This window comes from Tenrec ecaudatus, chromosome 16, assembly GCF_050624435.1.
Source record: "Tenrec ecaudatus isolate mTenEca1 chromosome 16, mTenEca1.hap1, whole genome shotgun sequence".
In the NCBI taxonomy this organism is placed as follows: domain Eukaryota; kingdom Metazoa; phylum Chordata; class Mammalia; order Afrosoricida; family Tenrecidae; genus Tenrec; species Tenrec ecaudatus.
The window spans coordinates 29,343,197-29,360,712 of NC_134545.1; the positions used below are offsets into that span (position 1 = coordinate 29,343,197).

The following is a 17,516-nucleotide window of genomic DNA, read 5'->3' on the forward strand; positions in this document are numbered from 1 at the left end:
AAGGAAGCCCATAGAAGAGTTGGGGTGAAGAATACTGAAAGATCCATAGACTTCCAGAAGCATGAACAAGTCTTGGGAGAGGTACAGCTCTAATACTCCTTCATCTTACAGGATTAGGACGGGTTCCCAGGAGGGACACGTTCCTAGAGAAGGACATCATGCTTGGTAAAGTAGAGGTCAGTGACAAAGGGGACCTTCCGCAAGGTGGACCGTCGCACAGGGCCTGCAGCGATGGTGAGGATGGCACAGGACTGGCAGTGTTTGTTCCTGCTGTACACGCGTCACTGACTCAGAACTGACTCGAAGACACTGAGCACACACTTGTTCCCATTTGCTATTTCCCATTTCCCGAAGCAGCCTCGGACCCTGTCCACACTGCTGCATCCAAAGGAGGCATGCAAGGCTCTAATGCCCACCACTGACTCCATCTCGCTGAGCCTCAGCTTCTCCATCTGCCAGGTGGGCAAGAACACCAGCATACCACCCCATAGAGGCTGATGTGACATTTGGATAACCCGCTGGACACGCAGTGGAGCATCAGCTGTGTCCCTGGCCTCACTCTGGGCTCTGGGGACGCATGATATAAGCACGATGAACCATCAATTTCTCCTGGGATTTATAGTCTATCTAATTAGAAAGGGAGGCATTGAGTGCACTGTACAAATACTATCTAGCACAGGGGCTGGCAAGCTGCGGCTCTCAAGCCATACGTGCCTCTTTCGGTTCATATAAGTGGGTCTTAAGTAAAATTGAAAATGAAAATAACACTATAGTTTCATTTATAATAGAGTATATTATATTATAATATAATATTTATAATATTACTTTACGTTTTCTTTTTTTAAGTATATGTATGGGTCTTGAATAACTTTTAAATTGTCATGACGGGCAGGATTGGCTCTTCCGCCTCAACAGTTTGCCAAGCCCTGACCTAGAAGATGGCAAAGGAGTAGAGCATTGGGTGGGAGCTGGTTTGGGGAAAGTGACCAGTCTGGCTTCTTGGAAGAAGTGCAGTGAGGCTCGTAAGCTGGTAGGAGAGGGCGAGATCCTAGAGAGCCTGAGTGTCAGATGACTGTTCTCTCCTGGAGCAATAGGGAGCCATTGATGGATGTGAAGCCCCCCAGTTGAGTGTCTGTGTCCTCCTGCACGGTCCTCTGCGGAGGTGCCAGCCTGGCTTACTGACCTGTTCCAGCTGCTTGATGGTGTTTTCTTGCTGGGTCTGGATTTTCTGCTGCTCCACGGCATGGGATTCCATCTTCCACAGTTTCTCCTTCAGGTCGGCGACGCCGTTATGCCCCACTGAGGGGGCCTCCAGCAGTTCCTGCTTGTGGGCATGTAGCCTCTCCACCTCCTGCTTCAGTTGCAAGGTGTCCCGTTCCTTTTGCTGCAGGGACCGAGGAGATAGCGATGTGGAGTGACCTGAGGCATGACTAGCTGCTGGAATAACACTGGGCTTTCCAATGCCTGGCTCCACCTCAAGGCCCCACACAGCGTCCCCTGTGGGACAGCAGTGAGAGTTGCTCTGGAGGACAGATGGGACAGGTCATGGTGGGCATGTTGGTGGGAAAACACTGCCATGGCCCTTCCTGTTACATCCCAAAGTGGATCATGGACTGGGATGTCAGAACCAAGTGGCCAAGTTTCCAGAAATGACTATTCTGGATTAGGAAACCAGCTCCGGATGCCAGATAACGTTGGGCAGTCTGGAACTGACCAAAGGTCCACCACGTCTCCCAGGCCTCCCAGGATGCCAGGAGCAGAATCCTGACATCAAGTATGGGGTCAGCTGGTGACTGTGCCAACCTCTGCTTGGCTTAGTAAGTCATGCTAGGTTCTGTGGCAGGACAGCCACGCAGGGCTCCCGCCCTGCCACCATGTACAGAGGGGACCCAACAAGAAAAATTCAAGATGGCGCCAGGGCCCCCTGCCCTTACCTCCAGCTGTTGCTGCAGCTTGCCCAGCTCCCACTGGATGCTGGTGTTCTCCTGAGTGACTTTCTCCCGGATGCCCTTCTCAAACACGGACTCCCCCAGGGCCTGGGCCAGCTGCATGTCAAACCTGTACAAGGAAGAGCATATGTCACAGTATGGTGGTACCATGGCAGGGACCCTGCGATGGGGTACGGACGAGAGAGAGCTGTTTTACCAACACAGAGAGAGGTGTGTGGGAGGACAGAGGATCAGGGAGAGAGGGGAGAGAGGGAAAGAGGTACAGGGGAAAGGGGGGGTATAAGGTGAAAGTGGGGAGGAGAGGTGAGAGAGGGGGCAAGAGAGAGAGTACAGAGAGGAGGGGAGAGGAGAGGGGAGAGGAGAGGAGAAGAGAGGGAGGAGAGAGGAGAGGAGAGGAAAGGGGAGAGGAGAGGGGAGGGGAGAGGAGAGGGGAGAGGAGAGGAGAGGAGGGGAGAGGAGGGGAGAGGAGAGGAGAGGGGAGAGGAGAGGAGGGGAGAGGAGAGAGGAGAGGATAGGAGAGGGGAGAGGAGAGGATAGGAGAGGGGAGGGGAGAGGAGAGGAGAGGGAAGAGAGAGGAGAGGAGAGGAGAGGGAGGAGAGAGGAGAGGAAAGGAGAGAAAGGGTCCTTTGAGAAGGTTCACACTGCCATCTGACGTGGTGTCAATCAAAGAGCCCAGAATTCCTTGGGGAAAAGTTAGAGAGCCAGAAACACTGCCTTCAGAAGTAAATAGAAAATAGAAGTAAATAGAAAACTCAGAAGCAAACAGAACTAGATGGAGGCTATGCCAAGAAACAATAATTCACTTTTGAGAATGAATGAAGGTTTCTATGATTTTAAATACAAAGTTATCCACATGAATTAGGGGCATACCTCATTTTCATATTTTACCCCCCAGTGTCTGCCTCATCCACCCCAAACCCAAACCCATATCCACTGCCATAGAGTTGAATCTGACCCATAGAGACCCTCGATGGCAGAGTCAAAATGCTCTCTACGGTCTCGGAGGCTATTTTACCTTTAGGAGAGCAAACCTCCTCATCTTGCTTCTGAGCAGCACCTGGTGAACCGCCCGTGTTATGGTCATCAGTCCAACACTTAATCCACGGTGCCACCAGGCACTTTTAAACCATATTCACGTTTTATAATAAGTACTGATCTAGGGATCCCTGGTGGCACGATGAGTCAGGCACTAGCTGCTAACTGCTAGGCCAGCTCTTTGAACGCAGAAGCCACTGCTCAGGAGAAAAATACGGCAGTCTACTCCCTTCAAGCCCGATGGTCTCAGAAACCCAGAGGGTCTCTATGAGTGCCAATCCGTTTGATGACAGTGGGTTTTGGTTGATGATTGAAACAATGTTGGGTATTTATACTTTAAGGATTGTCTTTATTTGCTTCCCAAGAAGATCACACCAAGATGAAGACCCCTACTCAGAGTCATGCAGGCTAATCATAGATTAGGACTCATAACCCTCCACCCCCAACCTTCCTTGTTGATAATCACCAAGGGGAAGAAGCTCTTTCTGTGCATCACACCATCCCAGTCATTATCCCCACTTCCAACCCTATAAACGGAGGAGCTGTGAGTAAGTCTCAATAGTCTAGGACTTTGAGTCACTTGCTCCCAGCCTGACAGGAAGTCTGCATTGATCTTGAGGATTCCCATGTGGCCAGGGTAACAGAACCAGGCATGAGCTTGGGTTCTGTTGCTTACAAGGCCTCCCTTGGTCCAAGGTCAGCCAATAGCCCTATGACACTCAATAGTCACTCGTTAGATATCTCAGACTCTAGAGAAGTCAATCATAGATCATGTAAGGACCTATCATTGGGGCAATCCAGGAGATTCCTTGCTGACTTTTGATGGCATCGCTTAAGAGCCTCTACTTGCTGCCTGAGTAGGAACAATGTGATGAGAATGATGACGTGGCAATTCCAAGGTGGCAGGCCCTGCTCTCGTGTCCATTTAGTCCTTTGCTTACCAGTTGGATTGCTTCTGCAAGATCAGTAGTTTGAAACTATCAGCCACCTCATGGAAGAAAACTGATGATTGACAGTCCCGTAAAGAGTTGTGCTCTCAGCAACCCGCCAGGGCAGATCTACTCTGTCCTCTGGGGTCACTATGCGTCAGAATCCACTGGACAGCAGTGAGAGTTGGAGCCATCCAGCAAGATACTATCTCACTTTTCCAGAAAGGAACTGAAGTCCAGAGACAGGTGGGGAAACAGTGGAAGACACAGAATGGCTGGTGTTTCAAAGATGTCCTTGGTCTCGGCAGACCAGCTGCTGCCAATGAATGGCTCCTACAAACCCCCAACTTCTGGAACACACTGACCAGATAACCACTGGTGACCAGATGGGTTCTCACCCACCCTTCCCCCCAGTTCAGAATGGGCTTGGTGCCCAGCATCACATGGTGGGAGCCAGTGGACCAGGGAGCGGGCCTTACCCCAAAGGCCAGCTAAGAGTTCCATCAGCTCTGGAAACAGAGGGTTGTGACACAGGGTAGCCATGGCAACAAGAAGCCAACCCAACACGGAACCATTCTGAGCCACTTTGAACTTGGAAGCCAGGTGGTTTCTATCCTTACGGTGGCCTCACTCTAGCTCAGCGCCTGTGACTTAAGGAAGCCATGGCCGCCATAATCTGATGAGATTTCGTGAGATCTGAGGAAGCACCACTGCCTCCTCAGTCGCTCCCCACCCCCTTCCATGGTCATGCTCCTGAAGCTCTCCGATTAGACTGGTATGTCTGATTGGAAAGGTTGAGTGCTGCCATCTGCCATAAGCATCAGAATAAAAAGTAAATGCAAGAAATGGCAACTTTCCTGGGGGTGATGAGGCTCCTCGAAGGATTCCTGAGGGCCTGCTTACAGATTCTGTCAAGATGGTAGAAGGAAGGCCTGAGAAGGCTTGTTCAGGCTGCACAACCTCCAGAACAGTGGTTCTCAACCTTCCCAATGCCGCGACCCTTTAATATAGTTCCTCGTGTGGTGGTGGCCCCCAACCATAAAGTTATTTTTATTGTTACTTCATCACTGTCATTTTGCTACTGTTAAGAATCAGGAGACCCCTGTGAAAGGGTTTTTGGCCCCCTGAAGGGGTCGCGACCCACAGGTTGAGAACCACTGCTACAGAAGGAGCCCCTGTACCACCAGAGCATTGGGACTCTGCTCACACCTCTCAGAGCAGGGCAAGAAAACACAGGTGGAGACTGCGATGGTCACAGCTAGAAGCTGGACCTCATGGGTGATGGAGGCCATGTTTCTTACTTCGTGGGTGGGCAAAGTTTTGAGAATTGAGGTTCTTTGACCAGGTCCTACAGTAAGTGGCCATGGTAAGGCTGAACTATTGCCCCTACTGTAAAGAGTCAGCCAGAGAGCCCATGGGGAGCTAGAAGGGGGATAGAGGGAGATATTAATGCTGTGTTGTAGTTGATGTCAAGTTGGCACCCAACCTACGGCGACCCTAGTACAGTGACACAAAAGCCTCCCAGGCGTGCTCCACCTGCTGGGAGTGGCTGCGGATTTCACCCCGGAGTTGGTGTTCCCTACAGTTTCTATTGGCAGATTTTCTAAAGTGGGTCATGAGAGTTTTCTTCCTAGTCCGTCTCAATCTAGAAACTTCCAAGAACCCCGTTCCATGTTAGAGCCACACACAAGCCATGTGAACACTGTCAGAGGTGGCGTGGTGTCTACGTGAAGTGCCCTGGTTAGGAATCGAGCCCATGTCTTCCATGTGGAAGGTGAGACTTTCTACCACTGAACCACCACCAGTTTAAGGGGCAAGAAAATAACCTTCAATAGAATCTTTTACTTTTCCCCATCTCAAAAAAGCCAGCCCCGGAAAAGCAGATGGCAAATGAGAGAAATGTAGTTTATAGCAAAGCAAGTTCAACATTTGTGCCACCCACCCCAGGAATGATGCCCTCAGAGAAACCCCATCCTGGCCCAGCTAGGAGCGGTGATCCATATTTTATTCCGGTCCTTTTGCAAATGGTGGCGCTTCACCGGTTTGCCTCCCGGGAAAGCCTGAGGACTTTCATGACTCAAAATAAGAAGGACCCTTTGGAAAACAGAAGCCCTTCCCTTCACAACCATTGATTCACAGCAGTCAGCAACAACCCAAAGCAAAGCCTCCTGCCAGAGAGTCCATCTCAACTCATAGAGACCCTATGGGGAAGAGTCAGGCTGTCCCCTGTGCTTTCCAAGACTGTCCAATTTTAGGGGAGCAGAACAGCCTCATCTTTTTCCCAGTGGAGGAGCAGCTGGATTTGAACCTCCAACCTTGTGGTGAACAGTCCAACACATAACCCATAGCACCACCGTGGCTTCTTCCCCACACTACCACACATAGATTGCTTCTGGCAGGTTCTTTCAAAAAGCCAGTAAGAAATCATCCTTTTCTCTTACCCAGTCCCAGCTCTGCTAGGAATTGACCATGTGACCTTGGGGAACATTCTTGGCATCCGGGGGCTCAATTATTTGACTCATGGCGGCTCCATATGTCCCAGTAGAGGGTCTCTGAGACTGTAACCTTTCCAGGAGCACACTACCTGGTCTTTCTCCAATGGAGTGGTTGTCTGAGGATGTTCTCATGGCCAATGTTTTGGGTAGCATCTGAGTACTTAACCATGGCACCACCAGGGCTCTTTCAGCTGTGTGTGTGTGAGTGTGTGTGGATGTGTGTGTGCGGTGTTGGGAGGAAAAGAGTGATTATTTGAGATCTAAGATTCAAGCTGCATGGTTGAGGAGGTTGGACGGAGGGGGTGGGACGTTAGGAGCAGAAACTGGAAGGTCTTCTCAGAAGACCCAGGACAAACACAGCAAGACAGGGAAGAACACCACGCACTTCTTCTGCTTCTTTTCCAGCTCATGGTTTCGACTTTGTTGGTTCTCAAGCAGGACACGAGTGTCCTCCAGGTCACAGGTCAGATGGTGGCACTTCCTCTTTAGCTGGTAAACCATCTTCTTGGCTCCTTCATAAGCACTCTGCAGTTCCCCGAGCTGCGGAAGCAACAGAATGAATTAGCCCCCTTCCGTTGGAGCTAAGTGAGGAGTCCTGATAGTATAGTGGGTTACAGAGTTGAGCTGCTAACCCTAAGATCGGTGGTTCAAAACCACCAAGCTCCCTGTGGGAGAAAGATGAGGTTGTCTACTCCCATAAAGATTAAAGTCTTGGAAACCCACCTGGGCAGTTCTACTCTGTCTATAGGGTCTCTGTGAGTTGGAATCGAGTTGATGGCAGTGGGTTTGCCTTTGTGGTTTGGTTGGAGATGAACAAGGAGCCCTGGTGGCACAGAGAGTAAAATTCGGTGGTTCAAGTCCACCTGCTGCTCTGTGTAAGAAAAGGGAGGCTAACTGCCTCTTTAAAGACCAATAGTCTCAGAGGCCCTATGTACTATATAGGGCGACTTGGAGTCAGAATCAACTCAGTGGCAGAGAGTGGGTAGGTCGGAGATGGACAGGCCTTCAAACTTTATATTTCCCCAGCTTCCATTTCCAAGGTGGCCACAATGGAAAGAGAATAGTCACTGGGGCCCACGGGGTCTTGCCTTGGTCACTTTCTATCCATGTCACCTGGAGAAAATGGGCCTCAGTTTTCTCAGGGGTAAGATGGGGACAACCCCATCCCTCTGGGTTCATTGGTGTCCAGTTGGCCCCCACTGGGGCAATCCCATGTGTTACAGCCTAGAATGGCTCCGGTGGAGTTTCTTACCTGGGACCTTAATGGGTGCAGCTCACCAAGACTTTCCTCCCTGCGACCCCCAGGTGGGTGCAAACATCCACCCTTTTGGTTAACAGCCAACCACCTGTGCCTCCCAGGCCACAGTCCATTTCCTGGAATTGTTTCTCTTTTGACCTGGAGTATCCTTCTGCCAAAATGCCCGCAGACTCATTTTATGTCAGGCCGCAACTCATGAGCACCCTGGCCTGTCGTTGACATCCCCATCAGCCAGCATACTCTAGGCACCTGTGTGAGGATTATCTGGGGAGCAAGGAGTCCTGGTGGCACAGTGGGTCAAACACTGGGCTGGAGACTTAAAGGGCAGCAGTTAGAACCCACCAACCGGCTGGTAGGAGAAAGATGAGACAGTCTGCTCCTGTAAAGATCGCCAGCCTCCGGAACCCCATGGGGCAGCTATACTCTGTGCCTGTATTGCTGTAAGAGTCCCTGGAAGGCAGACCTGATGCCATGGCACCTGGCAACTGCCAACAACGGCTACATGGTCGCTGCATCTGTTGAGTCGGCTCCATCCCATAGTGACCTGCGCACAACAGAAGGAAACACTGCCCGGTCCTGCTCCCTCCTCACAACTGTTGCTACATTTGAGCCCATTCCTGCAGCCACCGTGTTCATCTGCCTTTGTTTTTGTTATTTTTGAAGGAATGGGAAGCGTCTTTTGGTACAAGCACGAGAAGGTTCCCAATACGTACTGTGCGTGTGAAAGCAATGCTCATGTTCGTCATGACACTACCCACTCAATGACTTTTGACATCTTCTCAAGTCAAGCATTGCATTGCACGCTCCGCTCATCGGGACATGCTCCTGAGGAGAAAACAGCCCGTCAAAGGAGATGGCACCGTGAAGATGCCATCGGGTTGCCAAGCTGGGAAAGCCCCAGGAAATCCAGCGGATGAGTAAGCAAGCTAGCATGTCTCCTTCTCAAGGACAAAGAGTACAATATTTCGCACGGTATCCAAAAGTACGTTCACTTACTCTGACAGCCAAGAATGCAAGATCTGCATGGTGAAAAGCTCAGGACGATTCTTTGCTGTTCTCACTGTTTATTATGTCAGTCCATCTTGTTGAGGATTTTCCTCTTTTCTCATTGACCCTCTACTTTTGCAATCGGCTGCACAAAACCACTTTGAAGTGTTAAAGGGTCACAATGTCACTTGGAGGACTAAGGTGCACCTGAATTAAGCCTTGGTATTTTCAATTACCTTATGAGCATATGAAAGCAGCGCAGTGAATTAAGTAGATGAGCTAGTCTATTGTGCCAACCAGGCCGATAAACACATGTAGGGTTAGTTGAAGGGCAGAGGGATAAATGGCTCTGTGAGCCTTGCCTTTCTAGTTTTTGGGTCTCTTGCTTTCTGATGGTCAGACCAGGGTGCAGCTGCCTTAGTCAGTTCCCTACTCCAGCTGGCAAGGCGCACTTCCTGAAAGACATCCCTGTGGAGAAGCCACATGGACCTACCCCGATGCAGCCCTGGGTGCTGGAGCAGCCTTGTGGAGACCCCTGCCAGCGCTGAGATGTTTACACATTTACTGACTCACTTTCCTCCTGCAATTGGCATCATAGTGTGTGTTTTGTGAGATGGAGGAGGACTTTGTGGATTGGTGTTGGACATATGGGTCAATGGATTCATGTTGGACTTGTGGGCTTGGGCAGCACTGGGTTGGGATGTTTTCTTTATGCACACTTAACCTTTATAGAAAACTCTCTCTTATACATGAGTTGCTGTGGATTTGTTTCTCTGTAGTACCCAGACTAACACAGTAGATCTCGGAAGAGTAGATGCATTTGAGTTATGGGGTTGACAAAGAATAAGAAAAAGGATGGATGCCAGGTGAAAAAACAAATTGGTCTTGGAAAAAGTACAGACAGATTGCTCCTCAGAAGTGTGGATGGCAAGACTAAGTCTCACATATTTGCGGCACACCCTCAGGAGGGACCAGACGATGGAGAGGACATCATGCTTGGTAAAGTAGAGGGTCAGCAAAAGTGAAGAACTTCAGCAAGATGGACCGACACCGTGGCTCTGTGAGCTCAGACCTAAACACCATGGTAAGGACGAAGCAGGGCGGGCAGCGCTCCACTCTATTGTACCTGGATCTCACTGGGTCAGAACCGGCTCGACAGCACCTCACAGCAACAACTAGTGCCTCATCCACGATGCCCTTCTCCAGGGACTGCTCCCTCCATAAACAGACAAAATGGCATTCCCAGAAACTCTGCCCAGGAGGCCCTCCTCCATTCAGAGACAGGCCGGGCTGCTTCTGAGCTGCAAAAGGCATATTGGCTGTGCTGAATCCCACCGGGGGGAGCACAGTCTTAAACAAACCCCAGAGCAAAGCCCTTTGCATCATCCTCCAGGAGACCCCCTCCCCAATGCCCTAGTTTGGAGCTGGCAAAGAGCAGGAGTCAGCACACTCGCTTTGAAGAAATGGCCTCGTTAAAGAAGCGCTTTAAATAAGCAAAACACCGAGTTAATGAAGCCTAAAATTCTAAATTCGGGATTTGGAGGCAAATGGGATGTTTTCTGATATTCTGCCATTCACCAAAAGGTTTCCTGTTTATTACTTTTTAATGTAGCCTTAATACCACCCTCCCAATTCATTGGGGGAGCTGACCTGACTTTATAATTTGTCATTAAAAAGCTGGGTTGCGGCACTCATCCTGTGTGTGTCTACAGCTCAGATGTCCCCTGAGAACAAGTGACTGTCCTGGAAACAACCACGACAGCCAGGAGGGCACTGGGTCTAGTTTCCATTGTTTGTAAGATCCCCTGGATCTCAGCCTCACCCATCTACTAGATGATCACAAGACATCAGAAGTCTTGTGATCCAGCACCCTTAGGTGGTACACAGGGCCGCTAGCTGAAAGGCCTGAGGCTGCAACCCACCCCACGGCACCACGGAAAAAAGGCCTGGTGGTGTCATTTTTTAAAAATCAGCTGTTGAACACCCCATGGAGTCCGGTTCCACTCTGGCAGGAGTTGAGTTGCCAGGAGTTGAGATCCATTTGACAACAAACGCTTTAAAGGGCTTCAGAGAAAGAGAATTCAGCCTCCACCTTCATGGCATTTCTTCTCATGGGGGAAGCCAACGAGAAAGTAGGCATGTGCCACATAGCACAGTCAGACCTATTGCGGGGCACCAATTTAGAGGCAACCAAGCCAATCTGTATCAGAGATGGTTTCTAGGAGGGAATGACATTATGTTTAGATCTTAAATCTATGGTCCATCTACTGGTCTCCCTGTGTCCAGAGGTGAGAAGAGTGATAACTGAAGATACATGGAACAATTGGACGGATGGACTAATGGGCCATGCAACCATCAGTCCCCATGACCTTGAGACCAGAAGAACTAGATGGTGCCCTGTGACTCCAACCCATCCTCACCCACGCGACCTGGCTGCCCTTAAGGAATGAAAATAATCTCATCCCAGTAATCACCATTTAAAATTTAATGAAAATAACTGGGCTCTGTAAAGTCATATGTAAGTCATAATGTTGGTACTCCATAATTTAAAATGCATCAAGGATTCCCACAATTATCAAGTTGAACCAAGAGTGCCTTCATTTCAAAATAATCAAGCATTTCTCTAAGAATTGTACAGGCACAAAGCGAATAAAAAACTAAAGAGCCTGTATCACGCGGAACCATTTTAAAATCAGTTATGTGAAAACACTGAGAATTGCCAGAGGTGAAGGAGTGAACACAATGTCAATTACTAGAAGAGGGGTATTCATTAGCAGAGTTATTTTCCTGTAACTTTGACCTTGGGTGTTGGTATGTGACTTGCTTTAGTCAATAAAATGTGTGAACCGGGAAATAAATAAATAAATAAATAAATAAATAAATAAATAAATAAATAAATAGATAGATAGATAGATAAATAGATAAATAAATAAATAAATAAATAAATGTAAGGGCAGCATTTGTCCAAGGACAAAGTGCAATAGGGTTAAGAAAGAAAGACAGGAATGGAAATAGGAAACACGGAGGAAATGGGATGGGGAAGGAATATAGCAATGGCCATCAGATACATGAAGCTTAAGGTGTCTGAATTGCTGAGGGGGGGAAAGAGGGTCTGTTTTGTAATCCTACACCCAGTTCACAATGAATAGTTGCTTGTTTTAAAGAAAAGTTTATAGCCGGAGGACAGAATATGAAATTACAAGGGACCACCGAGAGGAATAGAAAGTTACATGTGATGGAGCATGGTTCAAGTGCAAACGGGTCCCTGAGGACAAAGCAAGGGCAGGTGAAGAGGCCCAACCCTCATGATACCCACCTAGGGAGGCTCCATGGGACCCAATTATACAAGGAGATTTCTAAAGTTTCGTGGAGGAATGGAATTAGAGATCATGGGAATTTTCCACCAATGTCCTGAAGCCCCCTCATAGTTGGAATGTCTCACTGCCTTGTGCGAGTAGCGGACGGAATCCACTGGCCTGCTAACCACAAGCCACAAGCTCACCATCCGCTTCTCTGGAGCAAGAAAAAACCTGTCCACTCCCGGAATATTGCGCAGTCTCCGAAATCTGGGGGAACAGTTCCACTCTGTCCTAGAGGGTCGCCATGAGTCAGGATCGATTAGAGGGCAGTAGGCTTTTGAAATGTCACTTTAAAGAAGGAAAGCGCGTGCTGGGTTATCGCAAACACAGAGGACACATAGGCAGCGAAGGAATGGTCGCTGCTGATGGGGAAAGAGGGGATGAGCAGTTGCTAGATCCAGAACTGTCTCTGAGGACAACCCTGCATCATGAAGTAGATCCCAGCGCAGAGATCCCGTGAGTGCAGAGCAGAACTGGGGTTCCTAGTCCCACGGAACTATGAGCTTTCATCTGAGGAGCTTCTGGATGGGGGCCAACTCCCAAACGAACCACTCCCTGTTTACTCTTAAGTGCTCAACCCTTGGCACCACAGAGAGACTGCCCACAGAGAGCAAAAACACTAGAAGCAACCAAATTTACCTCCATCAAGTCAATTCTGACTCGCAGTGACCCTACTGGACCTAGGAGAACTGCCCCAGGGGTTTCTGAGGCTGGACACCTTCACAAGAGCAGAACACCACCTCTTTTTTCCAAGGAGCAACTGCTGGGCTCAAACTGCAGTCCTGTGGGTAGCAGCCCAATGCATAACGTACTACATTATGAGGGCCTCTCCCTAAAGATTAAGGAAAAATACACCAAGCTCGCTGTCAGCAAGTTCATTCTGAATCTCAATGACCCTGTAAGGCAATGTAGAATTGCCTTTGTGGGTTTCCAATGCTCTACCTCTTGACAAGAATACAAAGCCTCATCTTTCTCGCTTGGAGTAGCTGGTGGTTTCAAACTGCTGACTTTGGGGTTAGCAACTCAATGCATAACCACTACACCACCAAAGGCTTCCATATGAACTCTCATACAGGCAGAAGGCAAGGTTGCAGATGCAGGGAGAGAGTGTGCATCCAAATGAAGACCTTTGCCTCAAGTCAGGATCCTCAGAGAGCTGCATCCTGGTTACGGAGGGGACAAGAAAAGAGCCGCCCCTTGACCCAATGGATGATGAGAAGGCTTGTTGTAGTCTGGCTGTGGGTGAGGGGCAAAGTCCTCCCCCAAGAAACCAGAAGGCCAGATATGTACTTCATATGGATTTTGAGATGAAGTCGATACTTGTCACATGTTTCCGGAAAGTCAAACTGAGACTTCCAATGAGATTGAGAAAACGTGTCTAACATCAATTCATGATTAAAATAGCCTTCAGGATAGATCACAACTTGTTACAAAGGAACCATGAACCTCACCACTGGGCCAATAGCACTGGGATACACAGAGAAAAGACCAACAGTACCCGTGGTTTCACCTGCCTTGGATCTACCACCAATGCTCATGGAAGCAGCGGCCAAGCAATCAAAGCATGTCTTACTTTCATTGGGCACATCTGCTACAACGGGCCTCTAGAGATACGCTGATGCATTTGGATTATGGTGTTGGCAAAGAATATGGACTAGATGGAGCATACTATAGACTGCCTGAAGAACAAAGACTGTTTCCTTGGGAAGAAGTTCAGCCAGAATGCTACTTAGCAGTGAGGATGGCAAGACTTTTTCTTATGTACTTTGGCCGTGTTAAAAGGGGAGACCGGTCCCTGGAGGAGGACACCATGCTTGGTAAACTCGAGGGGCAGTGGAAAAAGGAAGGCCCTCAATGACATGGACTGACACAGTGGCTGCAGCAATGGGCTCAAACATAATGATTGTGAGGATGGCGTAGGACCAGGTAGTGTTTTGTTCTGTTGTGTATCGGGACCTTATGAGTTGGAACAGACTTGACGGCACCCAACAGCAACCAGCCCCCAAAGTTCACCACGAGGCTCAGTAGGAAAAAGGAAGAAAGCAGATAGTAAAGATGACCTAGAGGACTAGAGTGGGCTTGGAAAGGTCACTGGGGATGAGTTTAGAATCAAAGTTCCCAGCACTCACAAAGAAACAGTCCACCTACTGAGTCTGCACTCCTGTCACTAATCCAACTCTCTGAAGGATGCTCCACGGGATCCCTTGGGCTGCAGAGGAAGAAGCCAGCAGAGCAGGTGATCGCTCGAGTCTAGATGATGGAGGTAGAGGACTAGAACCATGACCATGGGAATGGAGAAACCGTGACCACTTCCCCAGGATTTTTCCAATCGCTCAGGTGAGAGACCTGAGACCCACAGGTAATGTGATTTCCACAAGATCCGATTAGAAATTGAATTGGAACTACTCAGAAATTCTGAGTTCATAATATTCAATCAATAATCTTCATCCTGCAGCGTCCTTCTGTCCACCCACCACCACCTCTGCTAGAAGACCCCAAATAAAAATTAGCAAGCCAACCCAACCCCAATGCTATTGACTTGATTCCTACTCATAGCAACCCCACAGGACTGGATGGACTTTCCCACAGAATTTATGAAGCTATGAATCTTCACAGGCCCAGACAGTGTCATCTTTCTCCAGAGGAGCTGTTGGTGGGTTGGAACCACTGACCTGGTGAACAACCCAAGATCAGCCCAGATCACCACCAGGGAGAAGACCCACACATTGGGAAAAGGGACTCCCATACTCGACAGCGACCAGTGTGTGTAACAATGAGGAACGCTAGAAATGGCTGCCACCCTCCCTTTCCCTCTCAGGCTTCGTCAACCCTGTGAGCACACACAGTGGATGTGAGCAGGTGCTGCTCCTTGGCACCCCTGGGCCCAGCTTCCCCCCCTTCTTACCTTCTGCTCCAGTTCTTTCCTGGATGTCAGCTCTGAGTCCAGCCTGCCCTCACATTGCTGTAGACGCTTTCTGAGGAATTGGTTTTCCATCTTTGCACAGTCTAAGCGCATTTGCCACTCACCAGCTGTTGAAGAGAGTCAGAGAGACTAGGAGGGGAGGCTAGGTGTGAGGAAGGGAGCAGGGAGGGGGTGCCCCTCCACGTCCTTAGCCCTTTGCAGGCATTTCTTACTACTCATGCAGCTCCTGAAGCTAGACCTTGGACTTCAGGTAAGCAATCATATCTTAAGTCCAAGCTTTAAAAATGCAGCCACAGCTGGACATAATTGATTTATGGATGGTTATACTCTCTGTAAGAGCCCACAGTAAAATGAATTTTTTTAAAAAAGACAGCTACCACTGTCAACAGCTCTGAAAGTCCTGGATAGAGAAGGAGGAAAATGTAGAACAAAACTCAAAATCATAAAAAACAAATAAAAACAGCTTCTTGGCTGGGTAAAGACTTATAGAGCCCCTGAGAGTACAGCTCCCAGAAGCCGTTCATGGCTGTTTTCAGACAATAATGCCTATAAGGGGAACAATAACAGGTCTATAAGGGAGGTATGTACGCCGTTAATCAATCAACCACTGACAATCCAGAGAGCAGCACTTTCCCAAGCACAAAATGCAGAAGTCGGGAAAGAAGGAGGGACGGAATTGCAACCTATCAAAAATCTGGGACAGCAAAATCAGTACTCAGGGCAATTGATAGCAATAAATGCACACATAAAAAAGGAAGAAAAAACAAACACCTTAAGATATAAACTACAACAGTTGGAACAAAATCAGCAAATCAAGCCCTCAGACACTAGAAGAAAAGAAATAATAGAGATTAAAACATAAATAGATGAATCAAATATATATATATATGATCAAATATATATATATATATGATCAATAAGACAAGATGTTGGGTGTTTTTAAAAAGCTTGGCAATATTGAAAAAACACTGGCAAAACTAACAAAGAAAAATAAAAAGCAAATATTATGAATAAGAAATTAAATGGGTGACATTACAACAGAACCAACAAAAATTTAAAAAAACAATCACATAATATTGTTAAGAATTTCACTCCAACAAATTTGGAAATCTAGAAGAAATGGATACATTTCTAGAGATGCATTACCTACCTAAATTAACACAGACAGATCTGGAAAACTTAATCCAACAATCAAGAAATCTGTCATAAAAATGCTCCCAAAATAGATAAGTGGGATATACTGAAGATAAGTCACCTGTGCACATCGAAAGAATTCAACAAGAGAGTAATGAGAAAGCCAAACGACTGGGAAAACATCTTAGCAATTACAATCAGACAAAAGCCTTATTAGTAAACTCTACAATACTTTGCAAGCTTACAATAAGAGAAAAACTAACTGCCCACTGAGGAAGTGCGTAAAGGACCTGAAGAGAAATTTCACAGTATGAAATCTGAATGGCCAATAAACATATGAGAAAATGTTCCCGATCATTAGTCATAAGAGAAATGCAAATTAAAACAACTATGAGATACCATTTAACACCCTCAAAGATAGCACAATTGAAAAAATCAGAAAGCAACAAGTGTTAGAGGGGCTGTGGGGAGACAGGAACTCTCATCCACTGCTGGTGGACCTGTAGGTATGTACAGCCACAATGGAAATTGATTTGACGATTTCTAAAACAGATGGAAATCGAGCTACTATACGATCCAGCAATTCCCTACCCAGAAGAGGCAAGAAACAAACCATGGCCAGACATCTGTGCTCCAATGTTCATCGTGGCACAGCACACAATTGCAAGGAGTTGGAAACAACCCACACTTCCAACAATAGATCAATGGTTTAAAAAAAACGGTAGTACATACATACAATGGAGTACTATGCATCCCTAAAAAGCAGTGATGAACGCATGAAGCATATCGTTGCATGGGAAGAATTGGAGGAAAATATGCTAAGTGAAGTAAGCCAAATGAAAAAGGACAAGTACAACATGAATCTGCTGAGCTAAGTTTATTTTTTATTAAAGATATGCAAAAGGGACACAGGGAAAAAGCTACTGTATACAAACATTCCAGGTGTGAGGTCCAGGTAGTATGGCAGTGGCCAGACCAAATCCAGGGATACATATAGTAGCCAACTAAAAAGGGGTGGGGGGGAAGGATTTAAAAAAAAGGATAGAAATGTGTAGCGGGGAAATAGGTTACTGACCCACCCAAGGGGAGGGTATTGTTTATATCTCCACAGGGAAAGAGGGACCACTTAATTTTGGTGTTTCAGTATGTGAATGCAGCATGCAGGCAGGGAGAGGGGAGTCAGTGGAAAGATCTGAGGGGCCAGCCCCAATCCCAGCTATGTGGACAACTGCCCCTCCCCCAAGAGGAATTTACTTTGGAGGATGGCACTGAAGCTGCAGCTCAGGGAAAAGGACATGTCTGATCAGAGCACATGCGTGTGCAAGTGAGTGGGAAGGAAGAGAGAGTGGAACACATCCTGGCCCGCCAAACCTGGAGGACGATATCCCTGCTGAGAACAGTCAATGTACAGAGTGCCTAAATGGCTGATCCCACTAGGAGACAAGAC

At 47.9% G+C, this 17,516-nt stretch overlaps 1 protein-coding gene across 1 annotated transcript in view; it reads right to left on the reverse strand.

Annotated features, from left to right (window-relative positions):
* LOC142428565 (unconventional myosin-XVIIIb-like) overlaps positions 1-17,516 on the reverse strand; it is a 181,796-nt gene that overhangs the window by 47,172 nt on the left and 117,108 nt on the right. Inside the window, exons 22-25 of the mRNA XM_075533417.1 lie at positions 14,918-15,042; positions 6,794-6,948; positions 1,929-2,058; positions 1,184-1,384 (exon numbers count right to left, since the gene is read on the reverse strand). Of these exons, the coding sequence (XP_075389532.1) occupies positions 1,184-1,384; positions 1,929-2,058; positions 6,794-6,948; positions 14,918-15,042 (611 nt within the window). The remainder of the gene's footprint in view (positions 1-1,183; positions 1,385-1,928; positions 2,059-6,793; positions 6,949-14,917; positions 15,043-17,516) is intronic.